This window comes from Phascolarctos cinereus, unplaced genomic scaffold, assembly GCF_003287225.1.
Source record: "Phascolarctos cinereus isolate Bilbo 61053 unplaced genomic scaffold, phaCin_HiC Scaffold_9;HRSCAF=440, whole genome shotgun sequence".
NCBI classification, from domain to species: domain Eukaryota; kingdom Metazoa; phylum Chordata; class Mammalia; order Diprotodontia; family Phascolarctidae; genus Phascolarctos; species Phascolarctos cinereus.
The window spans coordinates 17,392,644-17,416,743 of NW_027556402.1; the positions used below are offsets into that span (position 1 = coordinate 17,392,644).

General features: G+C 39.4%; 1 protein-coding gene across 1 annotated transcript in view; it reads right to left on the reverse strand.

The window, feature by feature from the left end:
* Nucleotides 1-24,100, reverse strand: part of ANKRD17 (ankyrin repeat domain 17) — a 150,348-nt gene that overhangs the window by 18,490 nt on the left and 107,758 nt on the right. The window contains 9 exon segments of the mRNA XM_020988492.2: nucleotides 232-387; nucleotides 1,489-1,939; nucleotides 3,100-3,271; nucleotides 6,152-6,268; nucleotides 10,737-10,832; nucleotides 12,438-12,600; nucleotides 13,780-13,955; nucleotides 14,250-14,463; nucleotides 16,398-16,540. Of these exon segments, the coding sequence (XP_020844151.1) occupies nucleotides 232-387; nucleotides 1,489-1,939; nucleotides 3,100-3,271; nucleotides 6,152-6,268; nucleotides 10,737-10,832; nucleotides 12,438-12,600; nucleotides 13,780-13,955; nucleotides 14,250-14,463; nucleotides 16,398-16,540 (1,688 nt within the window).

Genomic DNA, 24,100 nt, shown 5'->3' on the forward strand with positions numbered 1-24,100 from the left:
AACAACCAACTACAATTCCAAAGGACTCATGATGAAAACATGCTACAATGCCCTCCAGACAGAAAGGTAATGGACAGACTGAAACACACTAGAGCTCTCTAGGAATGGCTAATTGAGAAATTTATTATTTTTATTTTTAAGAGTAGAACAGTTTAGGATAGGAGGAAGGGAGAGAATTCAGAGCTGAAAGGAAATAAAAAATGAATTTTAAGAAAAGAACATTTAACTGACCTTCTTACAACTTCCTTCCAGCCATCTTCCCTCTTTTGCCCACGTTTAGGACTAGCTACTGTCAACTTCCCATTTGGTGAAGAAAGTGGAGAGGGAGCAGATTTTGTGCAGGTGGACAATGAATTCCCGGATACCTCATTGATAGTTTCAGACAATCTTAAAGAGAAAAGGGAGGAAACCTATTAAATGTATTTAAAGGCTGAAAAAAGCTAAACAAAACAAAGGGTAAAAGTGTTGGAGAAGTAATTTCATCTGCCATCCCACCATGTTTTATCAGTGAGGTTAAACTTGGTGAAAAAGCATCAAGCGTGTAGCACTTCACACAAATAGAGGGGCTATTAAGCTCTAATAATCGTAAGTTAGTGTACTATTTGAAAACAGGCCAATAATGACTTTCTACTTTCCTGGGAAAGCAGTAATTTCAAATTTATCTAAAATACTTGAAATACTTGAAATGTGTTTATTCACAGAAGTCTACATTTTTAACTTAAGAAGAAAAAACACACATAAGGACAAAATTAACACCATTTAACAAAACATTCAAATTTTCTAACTCCTAGATGTTCTAATTTCAAAATAGGTCATGAATCATAAATCTAGGGCTAGAAGGGAGCTTATTTACAGATGAGGAAACTGGGCCCCAGAGAGCAGAACTGACTTGTGGTTCAGCCTTGTTCCCACTGCAGCCAAAAGAAGATGGAAAGACCACAAAGCATAAAATAAATCACAGGACAATGAAAAGAACACTAGACCAGGGGTCAGAAAAGCTGGGTTTAGGTCTTTGCTCTGTTCATTTACAAGATGTGTGATCTCAGGCCAGTCAAGAAATACGAATCTTAGTTTATCTATAAAATGGTGATACTACTCATTTTTCTATTTACTTTGAAGGGTTTTTTTAAGGCCAAATCTTTGTATATTGTAAATTTCTATATAAATGTGAGCTGATGGGGCAGCTAGGTGGTGGCGTGATGAATAGAGCTTGGAGTCAGGAGGACCTGAGTTCAAATCCAGCCTCAGACACTTTACACTTACTAGCTGTGTGACCCTGGGCAAGTCACTTAACCCCGACTGCCTCACCAAAAAAAAAAATATAAATGTGAGCTGCTATTACCTAATGACCCATCAATTCTACTTGAGAAAAATAATGTCATTTAGAAAGAAAAAAAAACCCTTACAATATTTAACAAGCTCAGCATTAAGAACTAACTCAATCAGACTTACTAGCAGAGTTAAAAGAGAAATTTAAATGGAACTGACTTGAGAGAAGTCTTGGTAGAAACGGCTTTCCTCTCCTCTTTGGGAAAGGTGACGAGCACAGAAGGCTGCTTCTTGCTGCTCGGAGCCGGCGGCGGGGCAGCAGTGGAGGACTGGCTGTCACTCTTCCGGCTGCTGTTGCTGTTGCTGCTTTCGTCACTGCAGCTGGAGATCCTCATGTTGTCACTGTCGCCACTCTCGCTCGTACTACTACTTTTTGACTCTCCATTCACCTTTTCTGGTTGGTTATATGAGATGGGCAGCTGATCATCAAATATAATCTGGACATTTTCTGGAGTGATTTTATTTTTTCTGTTTTTCCTTTTTGAACTGGAGGTGGTCATGGTATTGTTTCTTTTACCGTGGGAACCTGCCAAAGTCGTCCAGGTTGCAGATATACCTATGGTAGTGGTGGTGGTGGCACTGGGAGGCTCCATTGGAACTTCAGGCTCCTCTGGTGGGATGGAAAAGGGATGGGAAAGATCATCAAAATTACAAGGGAAGGAGTTCAAATACATCACAAGGCTTCAACAACATATGAAGCTGGGACCTACTGTTCCTACAAGAGACTCAGGGAATTTCAAATTAAAAAAATAATCATAATTATAATAACACTACAGCTTCTGCATTTACAAATACAAGGTTCCTTACATGCTGTTCAGACTTACTGTTTCTAGTACAAAAAAGAATTTTCTTTTAATGACTAATTTTTGAGGAATAATTCATATTTCCTAAATGTTTCTAAATTTTCTAGAAGTTCCTGATTTTAAAAGCAGTCCTAAGATCATAAATTAACAGCTGGAAGGGGCCTTATTTTATAGATGAGAAAACTGAGGCCCAGAAAGCTGAGCTGACTAGCCTAAGATGACCCAAGTACAGGGGAACGTGGGGGATTCAATAACCAGTCCTGTGACTGGGTTCAGTTATATTTCCACTGCATCACAAGATTGCTCTAACAGTTTTCCCTAACCTTGTCCCTCAGAAATGGTGAACAAAGGTTAAATGTAAAACACTACATGGCACTGGATACTGTTTTGGGGTCAGCAAGGAAATGCTAAATTCCCTTCTTCCTCCCAAACAAACACCATTAACTCTTTTCTCCCAATCTGATTCACACATAATTTCCCAGGGCTAAAATAAACGCATGCAAAGGGAAAGGGAGAAGGGAAGAAACTTAGAATGAAGGGGGAGAAAGGCAAATTAAGTCCCAATAGTGCCAAGAGGAGACAGTAAGACAGAAGTAACTTCTTGATCCTTCTTCCTTTGAGATAAACAGATTCTAAAAGTAAATGCTGCATTCCAACAGATTAAAAGGCATACCCCTTTTCATTCAAAGGAAAGAAGAAATATTACTGGGCTTAAATTACTGTTAATGTTGTCATTATGTAACTATGTCAAAGTTGATTATTAATTTGTAACTTACCAATTTAAGAATAAGAATATAATTAAAAATAAATATCTTTAAAAAGTAAAACATAGACTTTAAGAGCTTTGGAATATCTAAAAGCTTTTGAACAGTTCAAATGACCGATAGGAAAGAATGAAATATGACTTTTGATAGAAATGTATTACATAGATAAGAAAATGAAAAGAGCATGTGTATTTCAAGAATACCTTCAACTTTAAGTTTTTCTTTCTCTTGAGCAGCTTGTAGTTCAAAGTTTTCTTTATTTTTTGCTTCAATTTCTTCTAGTTTTCTTCTTTGTTCTTCTTTTTTCTTTCTTCTCTTTTCCTTTCTCTTTTCTCTTTTGGCAGCCAGAGCCAACCTCCTACTTTCTTCCCTTAGCTTTTGAGGGAAATATTAAAAAGAGATTTTAACACCTTAATTCTAACCAAAAACAATTCTCATTTCATACCAGAAGTGATAACTTCTGAACTCAAAGTGTAAAGTACCGAAACAAATCTGATTCTTTTAAAAATCCCAAACATTACTGTCTTTATGGGTAAGCCACACTGACATCATCCAAAATTACAAGAGAATGTATCTGAACTTGAAAGACACTCAGGAAACAGTTAAGTAATCAATGTCCTGAGAGAACAGAAATAGGCCTCTGAGATCCCTTAGCTAGTATGATAACTCGATTGTTTTCTATTATTAAAGAATGTCATCTCTTAATGCCTTATCTCTTGATCTATAACCTTTAACCCCAAATTTTCAACTATCAGCAAGATATTTATACTTATATATCAGAGAATCACAGAATTTCAGAGCTGGAAGAGACCCCAAGGGACATTTCATGTGACCCCAAATCTGCAAAAAAAAATACCATCTAGTATTCAATTGTACCAAAATAAAATTTATGATCTTCACTACCCAGATGATAGATTATTCCATTTCTTCCCAGTTTTTATAAGAAATTAACATTCTCCAACTCAACTAGAGTTAAAACCTTTGAGTGCTCACTGAAGCCTCAACTTCCTCCAAGCTGAAATAATTCTGTTTATTTCCTCTTTCACAATTTCAGACTTGGAATCCTCTATTTCAACAATCCCTATCCACAACTCATTCCTCCTCCAATCCATCTCATATACTTCATCAACTAGGTTATGTTTGCCTTTTTCTTAAGACCCCACAAAACCTCCTACATTGTCTTGCCAAACTAGTCCAAGTATCTGTCCTCAAATTAAAAACTTTCATAATCTTATTCCACTTTATTCATCTACCACTGATTCTCATGACTACACACACACACACACACACATATCCTCTATCGTCATGTTAAATATTTATGAAGTTTTGCCTTTTTCCAAACAACAAAATTTTCTAGAACATGGGTTCAAATATACCCTAAGCCAACTAAGGTCCCCTGCAAACAATGAGAAAGCTAGTCTTTATTAGGTGAAGATGTGTCATTCTTAGCTGAAAATATCTGTCCTTCCCCAAAGGGTTTCTGGGTAAGGGAAGGCATCAAGAAAGAGTCTTTTGCAAAATTCGCTACATAGGAGGGCAACATCAAAACTAGAGGATGATGCAGTCTGTATATTCTCCACCTGGCGAGAATACGCAGGAAAAGGGAAACAACTGCCAACCTTGTGGAGCAGGCAATAGTGCTAGAATTCCAAGCTCAAAAATTGTCTTCCTGTGCATTCCAGAAATTTAAGGTGTGTTTGGGTTAACAAGTTCCTTCTTGAGGGAAAAATATTTCAATGAGAAGACTTTCTGCAATTTTTGATGTATGTTATTTTCCAATGAGACATCACACATTAGCTGATATCTTTTTGTGAAGGAGTTCTAGTTTGAGCACATTATGTAAGAGCAGCTTCGGCTAGGGAGGAGGAGGATCGAGAAGGTGACACAAGAGAGAACTGTGCCTGGAGCCTTGGTGTGCCACTAAAAACACTAGTGCTTTATTACAGCAGCATGTTGCCAATTGGTATGATTTGTCTAGAAAATTCCAGACCCACAGGACCTTTAGTCCAACTGAACCCATCTCTAGCAGAGCTGCTCCAGTTAATTTACCATTCATCACCCTCCTATCTTGCTCTTGGCCCCATTTCCCTCGGAAAGAAAGAAGAGCTATGCAATAGCTGTCTGACCCAAGAGAAAGAGGTCAAAGGCCTTCCTCAAGTGACCCTCCAATTCTTTCCCTTCCTGCCTGCCCCACACCAACATTTTAAGTAATCAAAACCTCTAAAACTGATGTGTTTATACATTTCCTTTCTGTAGTCACAGGCTAATGGAACACAGGCACGGTCCCAGATGACACAGAGCATAAGGCGTGCTGCTGTGCTATAAAATGGCTTTAGAATTCCACTTAGTTCTCCTTGGAATCATAATAGATTGTTTATGCTGAGGGTAAGACCACGCTTGCCCCTGGCACCAGTGGGGAATGAAATGCCACTGTGTTCACTGAAGAATAGGTTCTTAAATGATCACACAGAGAGTTGTAGAAGGACACTTCATCTGTAAGAAGAAATCACTCCATCAGAACTTTAAAAATAGCACTGGTACAATCAAGGACACTCTCTGTAGGTCCACGATATTTGGAAGCCATACCAAATAACTTCAGAACAACTACGTTAATAATTAACTAGAATACATAATGACAATAGCCACAAATTGAATTTCAAAGTTGTATTGCTTATATCACCCTCTATGGTGACTATGTTAGTTATGTCTTGCCTTAAGACATTTTTTTTTGTTCTTACACTACATCGTTCATATCTAGGGCCTGTTGTACATGTATGTACACCTAATCATAGGTGTGTGCACGCACGCACGCACACATACATGTACGTGTCACCTCCCCTTACTGAAAGCTAAGTTCCTCAAAACAAGGTATTACTTACTGAATTTTTCTGTCTTTCTCTCCCCAGTGTACAGTAGATGCCCTGGAATTTAGTGGTGTCTAAATAAATGCTGGCTGAGTGATTGAGTACTTAAGGTATCCTCTGATTTTCTGTACTTTTTATTGCTAAATGGTGAACTAACACTTTGATGACTTAAGAAAATCAGCTGGGGCAGCTAGGTGGCACAGTGCATAGAGTCAGGAGGACCTGAGTTCAAATCTGACTGCAGACACATAACACTCACTAGCTATGTGACTCTGGGCAAGTCACTTAACCCCAACTGCCTCCCCAAAAAACAAACAAACAAACAAACAAAAAATTAGCTAATAGAAATAAACAGAACACCATTTAATCTGCTGGTAAAGAAGGGGATTACCTTTTCCAAGTCTAACTCCTCCAGAAGGATGCTTGCGTTTTTGTTTGCTTCAGCAGCCTGTCTATCTTTGGCTTGTACTATTGACTCCATACACAGGTGGCACTTTTTCAGCATCTCCTAAAAGGAAAAAGGAAATAAATCTCCAATCTAAAAAAGGATGGCTATAGGACTTGAAATTCATGGCATAAATTCCTAAGATACGGTTTTCATACTACACGGGAAAGAAAGTTGGCCTCAGCTGGCAGGGAGACATTGGTTCCAGTCCCACCACAGCTATGTACTGGCCATGTGACCCTGGCCAAGTCTCTTCCCTCTCCCTGTCCCAGGCAACTCCCAAGACCATCGGGGCAGAGATGGTACTGACCTGCACTGAGTGATATGCACTTACACTGATGAAATCACAGGTCCAGTCTCTCTTCCTTATTTAAGCCCCACACTCCCAAATCATAATAAAATAAAATATAGAAATGGGAGGCTGACAGTCTATAAATGTTGGCTTAAATAAATAAGACACACACACACACACACACACACACACACACACACACACACCCTCTGTGATCTAAGAAATAAGGTATTTCATGAAGACACCTCTGAAAGAGCCCTTTAATTGATCTGGACACTGGAGATGTTACAAAGAAAAACGAATTACTTATAATTTCAGCTACAACACCCAAATAATAAAGGCAGATGAAACAGCAAAGCGCTAAATTCAATAAACATTTAGTAAGCACTAACTAATGTGCCTAGCATCATTCTAAGCACTAAAGATATGAAGAAAAAGCAAAAGACAGTGCCAGCCCACCAGGAGCTCCCAGTCATAATGGAGAAGACAGCATGCAAACAAGATATAGGAAGGATAAATTGGCAGGAGTCTCAGAGAGAAGTCAATAAGGCCAAAAGCCTAGAAAAGGCTTTCTTGCAGAAGGTGGGGCTTTTGCTAAGAAAAGGAAGCTAGAAAGCAGAGATGAAGAGAAAATTCAAAGCATAGGGGAGAGGCCAGTGAAAATCCAGAGTTAGGAGATGACAGTCTCATAGAACCACAAAATACAGAGAGGTTTAAGAAGACTATAAAGATAGCAAGGGATGTTGAAAGCCAGATGATTTTATTTGATCCTGGAGGTAACAGGAAGTCACTGGAGTAATCGGAGGGTCAGATATGGTCAGACCTGTGCTTTGGGAAGACTACTGACAGGTAAATGAAGGACAGATGGGAGAACAGGCTCTTGTAATCTCAGAGGCATGTGGTGATGAGGGTCTCTGTATCAGGCTGCTTACAGAATTAGAGGAGACATGTTACCAAGGCAAAAATTACAGAACTTGACAAGTGACTAGATATGGAGGTTGAGAGTGATTTTACTTACCAGATGCAGGAAAAAAGCCTTGACAAAGCACAGGCATGGAAGGGCTACATTCAGGATAAATATAATAAAATGTGTCTCTCAAAAACCAAAAGCTACCATTGTTTGAAATGGGAAAATAGAAATTTTCCAAATAAATATGACAGTAATGTAAATATGGTCCCTTTCCCCATTGTTATGTGATATAGTTCTGGAAATGCCAATAAAATGTAGAAGAAAATAATAAAAAAGCAAGTTATTATATACCCCAAAGAAGCCACTGATAAGAAGAAAGTCTTCATATACATCAGAACAGTTATAGCATCACTTTTTGTGATAGCAAAGAACTGAAAACAAAGCAGACTACCAGAAATTGGGTGCACAGCTAAACAAACTGTGGTTGGTGGGTGGGTGGGTATGTGAGAGAGAGAGAGAGAGAGAGAGAGAGAGAGTGTGTGTGTGTGTGTATGTGTGTGTGTGTGTGTGTGTATGTGTGTGTGTGTGTGAGAGAGAGAGAGAAAGAGACAGAGACAGAGACTGAATATTTTCATACTATAAGAAACAATGCATGTGATGAACACAGTAGTGTTCTAGTAGAGGAACCCCACATATAAATAGGTAAAATATAAGATAACTGAAGGAAGAATTGAGGAGAAAAAAGCAAAAGGATGAGGCAAGACTTACCCAGGGGAAGTATACCTGAGATAAGTCTCGAAAAATTCTAAGGGTTCAGAGGCCAAGATGAGGAAGGACTGTATTCCAGAGATGGGTTTGTCCTAACCATGCCAAGGCAAAGAAGAGATGGAACATTGTGTTTAGGGAATCAGAAAGCAGCTTATATGAGAGAGCACATGAAGGAAAAAGACAAGTCACAAAAGGCTTGAAATTCTAAGCTGAGCAGCTTTTATTTTCTGCTAGAGAAAAAGAGAGCCACTGAAAATTACTGTAAAGGGGAAAGATACCATCAAAATGGGAAAGATACCATCAAAATGGTGCTGTTGCAGAATGAATTCAAGCAGGAAGAACCTGAGCCTGAGAGAGACCACATAAAGAAGTCCAAGCCACAAGGAAGATGATGAAGGCCACTCTGTGGCAATGGCAGAGGAGACAAAAACAAATGGGAGGGATGTAGTGGAAGCAGAATTGTGTGCATTCATCAGTGGTCTGACTCTTCACCTTATTTGTGCTTACTAGGTATGCTTACACTGCCTTTTAATAATAAGAAATTTTGATTCTTCATAGATGACAGTATTCTATGACTGGCAGCCATATAAGAGAATAAGAAGGAAAACAAGTACAGGGCCTGGACCTGTGATTTCATTGATCTACCAATGCAGATAAGCACGTCCTCTGCCACTAAGTCTTAGACAACGGCCTAAGAAAACAAAAGTCTTGTCTACGTAGCATCCCAGAGCACGTATATATATCAGAGGTGGGACCTGCACCTGGTGGGCTCTTTCTGGGTTTGAGGCTCTCTACTATACAACAGCACCTAACAAAGTGAACAAATATGTGGAAAAACAGGATTTTGTTTCAGGGCAAAGTTTTAAGTCATTGAAAAATGCAACATTTCCCAAACGTAGCCCAGCACAGTCTCTGCTTCTAATCAGACTTTAAGCCCAGTTTACTGTGGGCTCAAAATATATCTATTTATGGGCAAGCCTACGGCTCATCCACCTGCAAATTCATTCTGAATAATAGCTCTTGTCTAGCCACACGTTTTTGTCCTATGCAGGTAACAAGGTTTACCTCTTTTTGAGCAACTATGGATCTCACTGAGACGTTTTATGTCATACTGGAGCTCAATTTAATTAACCCAGTGTCATCTGTAAACAGGAGCCAAACGACAGGATTTCACTGTCTTCACTTCTCCGACGAGAAATCCATATAGGTCGCCCTCCACAAAAAAAGCAAACAAACAACTCTGGAGAGCAGCTCACCACAGGTTTTGTTTTGCTTGACATGAATGATCAGAGGCTGATTAAACAAACTTTCTCTGTTGTTGTATCTATTAAGCAGTCTAATATGATCTTAACATATTAGAACTCAAGACCCAAGTTTGAATCTTACCTGAAATGCACATGAGCTGTACAACCCGGGACAAGTCACTCACCCTGCCTGTGCCTCAGTTTCCTCTTCTGTAACACGGGGATAATAACAGCACCTACCTCCCAGGGTTGTCTACAGTGGTGATCAAATAAGTTAACATATGTAAAGTGCTCTGAGAATGCTAAAGCACTATGGAAGTGCTAGCTGTAATTATTAGCTCTTTTATGCATGAGAAACATCTTGTTGGAGGAGACCTTTTAACGCTAGATTGTGTTCTAAAAGATCAAAGCTCTTTTTCATAGTTAGCAGTCAGGATGTAGACAGCAGGACCTTCCCGAGATGCTCAGCCACAAACCTTTATCATCTTGATGGCTATAAAGATTTGATCTGTCATAGAATACAGTTGGTCAAAGTGTTCTGTTGCTTCCCTTTTCATAATTTCACCAAGTATACACTTTGTAATTTGTATAAATTACCCTCAAAAATTTTATAGAGATGAGAAAGCAGTATGCTAATAAGGGTGTCTACAATTTTCTGCCAACATTTAGGTCTTTCCCTCTCTCATGTATTATGAAAACAGTTCCCTAACCTCTTCAAATAACATTTGCCTCCAGCTCAGGATTGTCCTTCACATATCTGGGGCCAGCTTAACACCTGTTCCTCATCTCTTTTTCTAAACTCACGTCCTTAAAAAGCACAACAGAGACTGCGATGTTGGGCTCCCATGGGGCAGTTCCACTGACCTGATGGACAAAACAGTTTGTTGCAGAATACTGAACAGAATAAGATCTTTCCTCTTTTTCTTTTACAGTCAGTACAGTTCCATCTTTAAATGTTTTGGGGATGATGAAACTATTTTTGTGAGGGAATTATGCTGAAAAGAATAAGCTTCAATCATTTAGAAAGTTCAGCCAGTTTAGAACACCTCACTGGCTGATAATGCAGATAAATAAAATATTACCGTAATATTCAATTGTGATGTTCACATGAAAAATGATTACTACTAATACTAGAATGATGGACACGTACACAGATATAGCTATATGTAGATCTATATTTGGGACTTTGACACATATAGATCGTCTACTCAGCACTGTCATATTTACAAAGTATTCAAAAAGAGCTATGAATCTCTGAGAATTATTTTAGCCACATGGTTCTGGCAGCATACAGCTGATGCAAAAGAGTAAACTTACCTTATCTGTGATAGTTGCTATATATCTCATGCACTCAGAATCGGAGGGAAACTGATTAACTTCTTTCACCAAGTAACGTACCACTTTCACATGACCCTGAAAATAAATTTCAATTTTACTTTGAGAGTGCTACAGAAATCATTTAAAACGCAGTCAGATATTCTGCCTGAATTGAAGTAGTTTATCATTCACATACAGGTAAAATTAATTGATGATATGGTTACAAAGAATTCTGTAACAAAGAATTCCTCAGGAAATGAGCTCTTCCCCCAATACTTGTCACTGTACTGTTCCATAAAGAAATAACATGGCTAAGTAATGTTTAGATTATTAGTAAAAAGATGAGTAGCGAGGAATTTTTTTTCTCTAGCATCAGACAACGTCATATCCATCTGTACCCCAATATCCCAAACATCTCAACCACCACAGGTAAATACAATAAAAAATCCAAACCTCTCTAGATAACAAACCCTTTATTAGGTCAAAAAGGATTCTCAGAGTAGGAATGACTAAAGGATCAAAGACCTTTTCAGTTGCTAATTAAGAGAAAGTCTTGATAATGTTTCTACTCCTAAGTCCTGAATATTACAAATGTGTTTCAATCATCAAAAACTTATTAATAGCTCTGTTCAGAATACCATGTTGGATACTTTGACGGACAGCAATGATCTTGAAATGCCTAAATAATGTACTAATACTCAGAAACTGCTGACTGCTCCTTACTATTCATCAAATGAATTTCATGTTCGAGATGATGGCATTCAAAGAGGTCTACAATCTGGTTCCAAACTAATCTGACAATTTTACAGCATAAATTCTATGCATTAGCCAACCTCAACCATGTAATAATATGCCACACACAAATGACCTTTCATACCTCACAACTTTTGCTCCCGCATTTTACTCTGCCTATAATTTCCCCCTTTTACATTTTCACCAGTTAATATTCACCCATTATAAAAAGTCAAGCTATAATGCCTACTGCTCTATGATGCTTTCTCTAGCAATCACAACTGGCTCTGGTCAATCCCTGTTTTATAACATACCACTAATAGGGCATTTACACATAATATTTTCTAGGTGGTTTTATTATCTCCCTCCTAAGTTTTGTACAATTTTGTTTCTTGAACACCATCTTAAAAAAATATAAGTACGTAGAGGAAACACACTCAATTCCTACTCTCACAGTCTACTGAATGTCTAAGACAAATCCACAAGACACGTGTAGATAGTACAACAAGACAGTATAAGACAAGAGGTCAAAATGAACAATAACTACTTGAAGAGTTCAAGAAGGAGAGCCTTCAATGGCAAACAAATGAGATAATGGTAATAATTAAGATAACAGAGATAACTAAACCGACATTACTTTCTAACCTGCAAACCCATGTTGGCTCATTGAAAACTCTAGATGGACAGAGTTGGTGATGCCAGAACGGGTGGGGACAGAAGGCCCTTTCTCCTTGCTTCTAGAAATGTGGGCCCCTCCAGCAATGCCATACATTATGGTCCTAGTTTTCTGGGGCTCACAGGATTCAGATCCAGGTCCTCCACGAGCAAGAAATGAACAATTCTTCTTTTACCTTAGAGTCTTTGTCTCGGAATTTGTTTACTTATTATCAATAGCTAAATCATAAAAGTCTTTAAAGGTTAGCATGTCAACAGCATTTCCCAAAGAAAGCTACAAGCCTTGCATATTACCTTTCTAAATGCTGCCATAAGAGGAGTTATCTTTCGATTATCAGCTGCATCCACATCTGCCCCTGCTTGTACCAGTAACTGGACAACATCAAGATGCCCACCATTGGCTGCCAGCCACAAGGGAGTATTCCCCTTCTTATTGCGAACATCAATATGAGCTCCCCTAGAAAAATAAATTATATATTAAGTGAAAATAACATCATTTCTATGAAATTAAAAAATTAGTAGCCATTGAAAGTATTAGTGCAAGAAAAACATATTTAAAACCTATCTGGAAAATACACATACTTTTCTAAATGTCATTTTGTTTTTAATCACGTCTTAAGAAAAAAAATTCAAAGACATAGAAACCTCAGCAGTTTAAAAAAAATGAGTTTGATTTGTTTTTTTTTTTTAAGTCCTAACCTTCCTATATAATCCCCATCAAGACTTAAGGAAATTATATATAGAAAATTATGCCTGAGTGAAAATTATGAATATTTTAATATCTAATACTGTGCCCTTTGTACTAACATGCTAGATACCCAGATAAAAAAGGTGACTTTAGTCTTCAAATTTCACATAACTTTATATTGCTATCTGTTCTTTGAAAAAACAAAAACAAAAAACAACACATAAGTTTACACACGGGAATTTTTAACAGTAGTTGAGTCTCACCACAGGTGAAAAGAATGAAATGAGTAACTATTTGTTATTGAATTCTACTCCTTAGGCAGGACAATATCCAATGTTCAATCAAAAATAGGATAAAAACCTAAACGAAAGTTCAAGTCTGACCTTTAGGAGACATAATACAGAATTAAATTCCAGTAAAACTGCATCAATCTGTCAACAAGTGCTTCATAAGCACCAACTATGAACCAGGCATTGTAAAAACAGAATACTGTCTCCAAGCTGACTGAGACCAATTACCCATTTCTGACCCTTTAAAACAGTGCCATCACCTCTGCTGCAAGCCCAAATTAACTTTAAATGATAAACCAGGAGCAACGATGAGATCTTGCATTTCAGCTGATCCCAGAGAATCAAACTGATGATTACTCAAATACAATTACAAGAAAGGACAGACGTGAAGATAAGCATTTCACTTGAGGAATCGATGTTTGTATAGTGATCTAATGGGAGTGGGCAGCATCCACAACAGAGTCCTGAAGAAACATATTTATCAAGTAGTTAAGAAATAAAAACTAGACAGGATGTACCAATGCTACTACGGAACAGCCTCAAAAAACAGTAACAGAAAAAAGGACGGGTTTGATTCATGCCAATGTGCTGAGAACAACCCATGTTCCAGGCACTGCTGTGCTCACATTCTCCAATCTGAAGAGCAGTCATACCTTACCTGCTAATGAGCAGTTCACAGAACTTGTAATGCCCTTTATCTGCTGCTATGGTTAAAGCGGTATCTCTTGAGGAGGGCACTGGAGGGGCATTAACGTCAGCACCTTTATCTAGAAGGACTCTGCCTACCTCTGCATAGCCACCAGAAGCAGCTTCCATTAGTGGTGTTAAGCCAGTCTAGAAATAAAGGGAAACCAAAATATGTAACTATATAACTTATTTTAGAAATAACCACAAACAAGATAGTAAATATTTTCTGATTGACCCATTATCACATTACTTCCTGTTAAAGTCAGTTATTAAAATATGCATGAAACTTTGACATTTGAGGGCGACTATTTTCGGATAAAACCTGAAAAAAAAAAAATGAAGATACCATTCTTAACTACAAAGAATAGCATTGTCACGTGATGTATAAAAATGAATCGCCTGAAAACAACCCCAGAACAGCACACAGACAATTTTTCTTACCTTTGCTCTATGTTCAACATTGGCTTTTCTGTCCAGGAGAAGACTGACCACTTCGGTTCTTCCTTGGAAGCATGCTAAGGTAAGGGCTGTATTACGATTAGTCTCTATTTGAGCATTAATGTCAGAACCCATGTCCAAAAGAAGTTTAACAGCAGCTGTATGACCATTCATAGCTGCCAACATCAAAGGAGAAATGCCCAATTTGCTACCAGTTCTGAAACGGGAAAAACACATATTTTAAACATAAGCTAGGACTAAATATGTTAGTATTTATTATTTACTAATATTTGCTTACGAACATAAAGAGGCTAGTCTAGCTAGATTCTTAAGAGTGTTATTCAATCTGTTAACAAATTTATTAAGGTGCCAACTGTGTGCCTGACACTGTGCTAAGCGCTGGGGAAGCCCAGAAAGGCAAAAGACAATGCCTGCTCTCAGGGAGCCATGTGCTCACCAAAGAGACAAACTTACAAACGAGAGCAGGTCTAGTGACTACGTCAGAGTACGAAGGGTATATCTTAGATCTAGACTTCTTTGGGGTATATGCACACAGTCAGTCACTGAGACATTCACGAAGCATCTATCGTGTGCTAAGAGTCACATTCTAACTGGGGTGATGACATACAAACAACTATGTACAACAAAGACAGAGCCAGGATAAGGTGGAGATAACCAAATGAAGGAAGGCACTAGCATGGAATCAGATCAGGAAATACATCTTGCAGAAGGGAAGGCTTTAGGTGTCACCTGAAGGAAGCCAGGAAAGGCAGAGGACAAAGATGAGGAAGGAGAGAATTCCAGGCATGGGGGAAAGGTGGAGAAAATGTTGAGTCAGAAGTGTCTTCTGTGAGAAACAGCAAAGGCAACTGTGTCACTAGATGACAGAGTACTGAGAGAGGTAAAGGAGAAAGGTGCCAAAAAGACTGGAAAGATAGTAGAAGGGGCCAGGTTCTGAATGCCAAACAGAGGGTTTTATGTTTCATCCTGGAGGTAATGGGAAATCACTGGGGGTGACTGAGCAGGTAGGTGACACAGTCAGACCTATACTGTTGGGAAAGGCCTTGGAGAGCTGAGTAGCAGATGGGTGGAATGGGAAGAGAACTGAGGCTCAGAGACTTCGCCTGAGGAGATGAGGCCTGTACCAGTGGAACTGCAATGTCAAAGGAGAGAAGGGGGCGTAATCAAGTGATATCACAAAGGTTAAAAGATCAACAGGACACGGCAACAGACTGGAAATGAAGGGTAAAAGAGAGAGGACTGAAAGGATGATACAAATACAACAGGCAAAGGTAGAAGAAGAAAGGGTTGGGGGAAGAATGTGTTCTGTCAATGATCTAACCAGTTCAAGAAGTCCAAGAGGCAGCTGGAGGTATGAGAGTAGAGGTCAGCAAAGTGGTTAGGGCTGGATAAGCAGATTTCAGAACTCTCAGATATGAGAAAAGGGGAAAGGACAGAAATGCATAAAGAGGCCACAAATAAAAGATGAGGCTAGACTGAGTTTGTACGAGGCTTTAAGAGCTAACAAGAGTTTACAAGGTATTCTAGAAGCCAAAGGGAGCTTTGCTGAGTAGGGTCAAGACATGGTCAACACCTTTTTGGTATATCAACTCCACAACTACGGGGAGGAAGAACTGGATTGGGGACAGGCTTGCGATAAGGAGAACAGTAGTCTAGCAGAGAGGTGAAAAGGGCCTGAAACAGAGTCAGTGAGTTAAATTTAGTTTGGAGGGCCCAAGTGCTAAGGCAGAATCTAAGTCCAAGTTTTCAATTCCCTGAGCCTACGTTTTCTTGATTTTAACATGATAAAAAAAATTTACCATGCTTTATTTCTATCAAAATTTAACAATTCATCCCCATAAAACCACGGAAGGCCAGCACTATTACTGTTCAAACCATTTTACAAACAAGGAAACTGAAGGCAGAGAGATGTTGAGTGCCACGCCCAGGGACACACATCGAGCTCCTTAAGGGTCTGAGGCCAGATTCGAGCTCATGTCTTCTGGCTCCAGGTCTAGCAGCACTCTCCCCACTGGGCCTCAGAGCTGCCTCTTTGTACACTTCCCGTTTCAAACCTGAGATAAGTTCTAGGAACTAAGTTAGAAAAGAGGTCACAGGAATAAGAGAAAAAAAAAAAAGAATAAATCTTACCGGGAATTGATCTCTGCTCCCGCATTTAATAATATTTTGATGATGTTCACATAACCCCCAGAAGCAGCTAGGCTCAGAGGCGTGTAGTCAGAAACATTCCTGTGTTCTTTATTTGCCCCTCGAGCTAAAAGCAGCTCCACCACCTAGAAACATCATAGGAAAAACAATGGTTTTTTTTTCTTTTTAGCACATTTTGATACGTTCATTTTTTGTCTTCATAGAGCATAAATAGAAGAAATGTGGTTCAGTGAATGGGAAACAATCATCCAAGCTGGGAAGACATGGGCTAAGTCGTTTTCCTGACACAAAATATTTGTGACACTGAGCCAGACGCTTAATACCTTAGAATCATATGAATGCAATGGAATATTACTGGGCTCCAAAGATGAAATGAAGAATTGAGAGAGACATGGGAAGATTTCCATGAATGAATATGAAAAGAAGAAAGGAGAACCAAAAGAACAATACATATTATAACTAAAAATAATAAAAATGAATACTACACTAAAAAGATACGAATTTCAGGTTAAATATAATAACTCATTTCAGTTCCAGTCGACTGAGGTTAACATACTTAAAAAATAGTAAACCAGGAACACAGCTAAGATAGCCAAGCACAGTCCCAGACCGACTTAACTCTCTCTCCATTTCCCCCACAAATAACTTTAAAGTACCACCTAAAATCTAATTTTGAACTGGTAGGGCCAATGAAAGGAAGAGGGAGACACTTCTCCAGTCTCAGACAATATAGGAAGTCCACAGGAAAGGTCTGCAACACAGGATGTAGAGCCCCAGAGAGCAGCCTCTGTGGTGGGCTTGGGAGGCGGCAGCAGCAGCAACAGCAAAAGCAGCAAGAGTTTCGGGAGCTCTCTGCCCAGAGACAGGAAGGGGGTCACAGAACTGGTCAGAGAAAGATTAGAGGATCCTGTGCTGGCACCGACTGGCAATTCTATTGCCCATAAGTGGTTCTAGGGTGGAGAAACGTCTGTGATCAGCCACAAGGGACTGTTAGCACTTGTGACTACAGGGAGCAGGGGCCCTTCCTGGGTAAGGACCAGAGCTCAGACCAGGACAGCAGTGACCACATCTCTCTCAGGATCACATTATTTTGGAAGCACCAAAAAACTTGTACACCCCAGAACTAGCTCTGAAAATAGCAGCACAAAAAAGCCTAAAGCTTGGTACAGTGCCTCCCCACCCCCAGGGGAGCAGAGCCCAAATTTAATATGTCAGGCAATAGGCTAGAAAAATGAACAAACAACAAAAAAAGAACCTCATCAGAAAAATCTACTCCAGTGGTAGAGATATATGCTCAGAAAATAGCTGCAAACAAACCCTCAAAGAAAAATGCACCCAAGCCAAACAAGAATTCCTGGAAGAGTGGGAAAAATGGGAAAAGAAATGAGAGAGACAGTGGCTTCCATGTAAAAGAAACATAAGGCTTAGAATATGATATTCTGGAGGGCAAAGAAGCTAGGATCACAACCAAAAATAACCTATCCATTAAAACCGAGTATAAACACTTCAGACAGAAAAATGGACACTTAATGAAATAGAGGACTTTCAAGAATTCATGATGAAAAGAACAGAGCTAAAGAGAACATCTGACATTCAAACAGAAGATTCAAGAGAAGAACAGAAAAGTAAACATGAAGGAATAATCACAAGGGTCTCAAAGGAGTTAAACTGTTTATATTCCATAGGCAAAGGTGATGCATGTAACTCCTAAGAATTTTAGTATTATTAGCGAAGTCAGAAGGACACAGAGGGATGCAGCAGGAGAAAGGGGTAGGGAGAGGTAGAATGGAGAAAATTTTCTTACATAACAAAGGTACAAATGGAAGAGCTTTTACAACGGAGGTGAAAATGGAAGACTGAGTTGAAGGGGTGTCAAGCAATGCCTGAATGTCTCTCAATGGTACTGGTTCAAAGAGGGAAGAACACACACACACACACACGCACACACACACACACACACACACACACACACACACACACACACACATACACATACATACATACTACTCAGGTGGGTATCTATTTTACCCAAAAGGGAGATAGAAAGAGAGGGAGAAGGGTTAGGGGGGTAGGGCTGGCATAAAGAGGAGCGCAAATTGGGGGGGGAAGGCAGTGGTCAGAAGCATGACAGACTTTTGAGGAGGAGACGGGAGAATGAAACAAAAGATAATGGGATGGAGGGAAATACACAGTGAACATTAGGATGAACTAACTCATAGAAGGGGAAGTGGAGAGCAGAATGGATTGGAAACTAGAATCCAACAATATGCTGTGTTCAAGAGGCACCCTTGAAACAGAACGACACACACAAAGCTGAAATGAAAAGCTGGGGCAGTCTATTATGCTTCAGCTAAAGTGAAGAGGGCAGGGGTAGACATCATGATCTCAGACAAAGCAAAAGCAAAAATACATGTAACTGAAAGAGATAATCAGGAAGACCACATTTTCCTAAAAAATTTCACAGCAAATTTCTCTAATAAAGACCTCATTTGTCAAATATGTAGAAACCTTAGTCAAATTTATAAAAGAGCCATTTCCCAACTGATAAATGGTCAAAGGATATGAAGATGCAATTTTCAGAAGAAGAAATCAAAGTTATCTGTGGTCATATGAAAAATGCTCTAGATCCCTCGTGAAGGGAAATTAAAACAACCCTGAATTACCACCTCACACCTATCAGAAATGACGAATGCTGAAGTGAAAGGGGAAAAATAGGTGATGAACTGATCCAACAATTTGGAACTATGCCTAAAAGGCTATAAAACTGTGCATACCCTTTGACCCAGCAATACCACTACTAGGTGAGTAACCCAAATACAGCAAAGAAAAGTAAAAGGACCTGTATGCGCAAAATATTTACAGCAGCTCTTTTTGTGGTGGCAAAGAACTGGAAATTGAACGGATACTTATCAACAGGGGAATGGCTGAACAAGCTGTGGCATAGGACTGTGACGGAATATTATTGTGCTATAAGAAATGTATGGGAAATGGTTGTAGAAAAAACACGCCAAGACGCATATGAACTGATGCAAAGTGAAGTGAGAAAGACCCGAAGATCATTGTGGACTGTAACAGCAATGTTGTAATGATGATCAGTTGTGAAAGCTGTGAAAGAAAAATCTTATCACTATAGCGATCCAAGACAATGCCAAAGAACGCATGATGGAAAATGATGTCCACCTCCAGAGAAAGAACTAATGAAATCTGAGTGCAAATTGTAGCATAATTTTCTCATTTTATTTTTTATTTTTACTTTCTGTCCACCCTCAGAGATGAAACTGATGAATTCTGAAGGCAACTGAAATATAATTTTCTTGATTTTATTTTTGCACCTTTTTTTTTTTTTGGCAATATAGCCGCAATGACATCAAAGCTGCTCTGGCTTTTTTCAAAGAAAAGTCTAACAAATAATGCCTGAATAACTTGTCTCATCACTGCCTGATTACGCCTTCGTGCCAGGCTGTGGCCTGTTTTTTATGCTTCTCTCCTGGCCTCAGGGAAGACTTCAACATTCATATCAAAAGTCTCTCAAATACCTTAACTGCCCAGGTCCTCAACAGACTCATTTCCCATATCCTATTCCTCTATATCCGCTTCCACCTTCATGAACTGTAAAAGTCCTTTACCTCCTCCTCATCTGCTGTCATTCCATCTTTCCTTCTGCATCCTACAAACTCTGACCCTGCTCTTTATCCTATGACCTGCAATACGTTGCCAGGCCATTGCTCCTACACTGGCCATACTCTCCATTCCTTGCCTAACTAGAGAACCAGCTGAACTCTACAATTCCCTCTTCTCTTGAGTCCTTAGCCCAATTCTACTGCTCATCTTTCCCTGCCAAGCTGAATCTTAGATTACTCCCACCAATTGCTGCCTTCATTCCTATTCATGTGTTGATGAATGAAGATAAAAAAAAAATCAGAAGTATGCAGAATGAGTCCTCTACAAATGTATTACATAATCTCATCCGGACTCTGAAGGTGGCAAGAGGATATTTTGACACCTGATTAATCTCACTTAGCACAGCAGCCTTTGGAAACTTTCATATATCCTCAAACTTCCACAGGCTCGCTGCTTCCTAAATGCTGAGAACCTTACTTCACATTTAATGAAAAAGGAAGGAAGGGAGGAAGGCAGGCAGGCAGGAAGGAAGGCCATTTACCAAGAGCTCCCTCTTTCTCATGTCATATCACTCAAAGGCCTTCTGCAATTATTCCCTTCTTCATTCCACAAAAAGGTGGCCTGTCTCCCTGCAAGGAGGAATCCCTTTCCAATCCATCCCCTTTAGAAGATTCCTCCAAATGTCACCTCAATTCTCTATCTGCTTCCTTATTTCCTATAAATACGCTCATGCTGCCCCATCCTCAAAAAACCCTCAGCTGAAATTGGTCTATTCTCCCTTCTGTGTATAAAATTCCTTGCCAAGACTGTCTACAAGGTGCCTAGACTTCCTTTCCTGTCACTCTCTCCTCAATTCTCTGTACCCCGGTTTTAAACTTCTCCCTCCATTCAACTGATACTGCTCTCTTCAAAGTTACACATGATCTCTTCACTGCCAAATCTAATGGCCCTTCCTCAATCCTTAGCCTTCTTGATCTCTCTGCAGTCTTTGACACTGACCATACCCCCTCTTCTCTTTGATACGCTCTTTTCTTGAGATTTTCAGGACACTTCATTCTCCTGCTTACCCTCTGACCTGTCTGATCAGTGCTCTTAAGACACTACCAACTTGGAGCAGGCCCTCATCAATTCACGCCTGGACCACTGCAACAGCCAATTGATCTCCTTGCCTCAAGTCTTTCCACTCCATCCATCCTCCACTTAGCGGTACAAGTGATCTTCCTCAAGACGCATGTCACCCTCCCTTTTTTTTAATAAACACTAGTACTTCCCTATTACTCTCAAATCCTCTGCTGAGATTTAAAAGCCCTTCCTAACTTGGCCCATTACTATGTTTCCAGTCTTCTTTACTCCCTACGCCACATACTGCATTATATGGTGACACTGTCCTCCTTGCTGTTCCTCACCCACCGCCTGACTCTGGACATCTGTAGCGGCTCTACCCCTGGCCTGAAATGTTTTCCCTCCCATCTCCCAATAACTGCCAAGCTTCCCTTCTTGGTTCTCCTTAAGCCAGTGTCTTCCCTAGCCGATGATCTCTGAGCTATCCTGCACGCACCTTTTTTGTACGTGGCTGTTTATACGTTTTCATCCTCTATTAGATTAGGTATTAGATAAAAAGATGCGCCCTTTTTTGCATCCCAGCACTTAGGACATAAAGCAAACTCTTAAAAATGCTTGTTAACCTCCTTTACTGATGCTTCATCTTTCTGTCTGAATCGTTCTGTAGTATTCTCTAACGACAACACTGATGCTATTACAGCTTCCTTTGATCTTTACCAAAATATTCTCCCCGCGTTGTTCCCTCTCTGGGCCCTGGACTCCCTTATAACATACAACACTACGACCTAGTCATAGTCCACCACACCTTCACCCCTCTATATATCCTGTTCCTTTGGAACAAGGACCTTCTCTCCCTACCCTGTCTCAAGGATAAATGCATCCCTTTGAATTAAGATTTCTGGCTTACCTCATTTATTGCCCACATATCTTACATTTGTGGACAGATACTACAGTCTATAGACAACCATGCTGACTCTTTTTTTGGACTTCTGGATGTCTCTACTGCTATCCTTTATATATATTTCACCACTATTCTCGATAATATTGGTATCCAGTTTTACAAACATATGTATGTCTTTCTTTCTCGTCCTCTTCTGTTTAAAGTCCTTTTGATTACATCATCAAAAGTCAAGAAAAATATCTTTTATGGGCCCCCTTAATTCCACCTCTGACATCCTGGCTGTGCCAACTAGGGTGAATCCTTTAACCCCAGTGCTGATGGACCTTGCAGAGAAGGTGTCTCCTGGATGTGGGGACAGTTCTTTATACCAATGCACTCCCTGATCCAGTCTCTTTGCTAGTCCATCCTTGCAAAAATAACCATCATCATACTCCTGTCCTACACCACGATCCAACAGTCTGCAGGCTGTCCTCAAAGGCAGCAGCAACCAAATACCTCTGGTGCTCCAGGGTTCTGAAGTGTCTCAACCCCATACTTCCTCATCCTTTACAATGATTTCTAGATTTTGGCCACAATTACCCTTTGTAACCAAATGAATTATCCTAAAGAAACAGTAGTCATCACATTGGAGTAGGCTTGGGAGGTTCAGATTTTAAATGACCATACAATCAAGCATTTCAAAGTAATTTAAAGGTGATAGTGCATTTGAGTAGCTCTGTCTCATTCCAGTGAGATGCTCTTTTCCAAAAATAAACTAAATGTACACTTAGACACACACACACACACACACACACACACACACACACACACACACACACACCCTCTGCTTATAAGGACTCAGGGGCTCTAAAATAAAATGGGAAAAGATAAACTTTTTAACTGACTAAAATATCAAGAACTTAAGATTACCCATTTATCTACATAAGATTTCACATGAATGTCTATTATTTTGAATAGTCTCTTTCGAAACTTAAATTTTTTCCTATTGACTCTGCTTTTAAAGGAAGGAAATTAGCCCTAATTACTATTTGCTTTAATACTTTAAACAGGCTATTTCCCACAACAAATGTCATTTCAATAAAGACAAAAAAGCTGTAAATTTTAGTAAGATACAGAGTTAATTTTGCACACAACACTCTGCCATGGGGTTCATCTATCACTATGTTTAAAATTACACTGCTATTTCTTCAGGTGCACTGGAAGAGATTTATTACACTAATAACTTTATTTTAAGGTATAATAGCTGAATTATAAATCATTATTTTTATTAGCAACTCCCAAAATACTACATCGTCCCATGCAATGTAATAATAAAGCACCTTCCTTTTAGTGAATTTTAAAGGTTTAACATACAGGATGCCTTAAAGGCCATAATAAGATGGAGCTCAAACAGCAGGGAACAGTCAACTTTGAAACTTCAATAATTGCCTCTTAGAAACATCTAGACACAGACAGCATTTGACTATGCGGGGTCTAGTGCTAGAGCAAGCATATAAAAGACAAGCTAGAGAAGCATGTGAAACAAGTCCTGATCAGATCTTAACTCCTAGACATTACTAGGTTTTATTTCTTCTTCTAAGGTATTAAAATATTAAGAAAATGCTGGTCATTTTCCCCTTGTAATTGTTTATTAAGGTCCCAGAAGTAGATACAGGCCAGTTCTGATCATTAAGAAGATCAGTACAGACTGTCCAAATGAACAAAAGAAAGGTACAACTTAACTAAACTAAATCTCAGAAACAGCACACAGACAGGCCGTAACTGAAGTAACACAAAAGCTCACCCAACTGTTACTTGTCCAGCAATTTGTGTCAATGGGAATTTCACAGGATCCTAGATCTAGATGCCTTCAAGGGACATCAAGGCCACCACGGTTGTGTCAGAGGTAGCATATGAATCTAGATTCTCGGGATGTAGGGCCACCGTGCTTTCCACGGCACTACCAGGCTCAAGGTGAATCAACAGTGTCAAAAAGGGGGGTCATCTTAATATGCAGTAACAGAAACAGAGCGCGCCCAAAGGTCCTTCTCAATAGCTTATGTGTCTGGGGACGTGTCTCACATAGTCGGACCAGTTTTGAGTCCCACATTTTAGCAGAAGT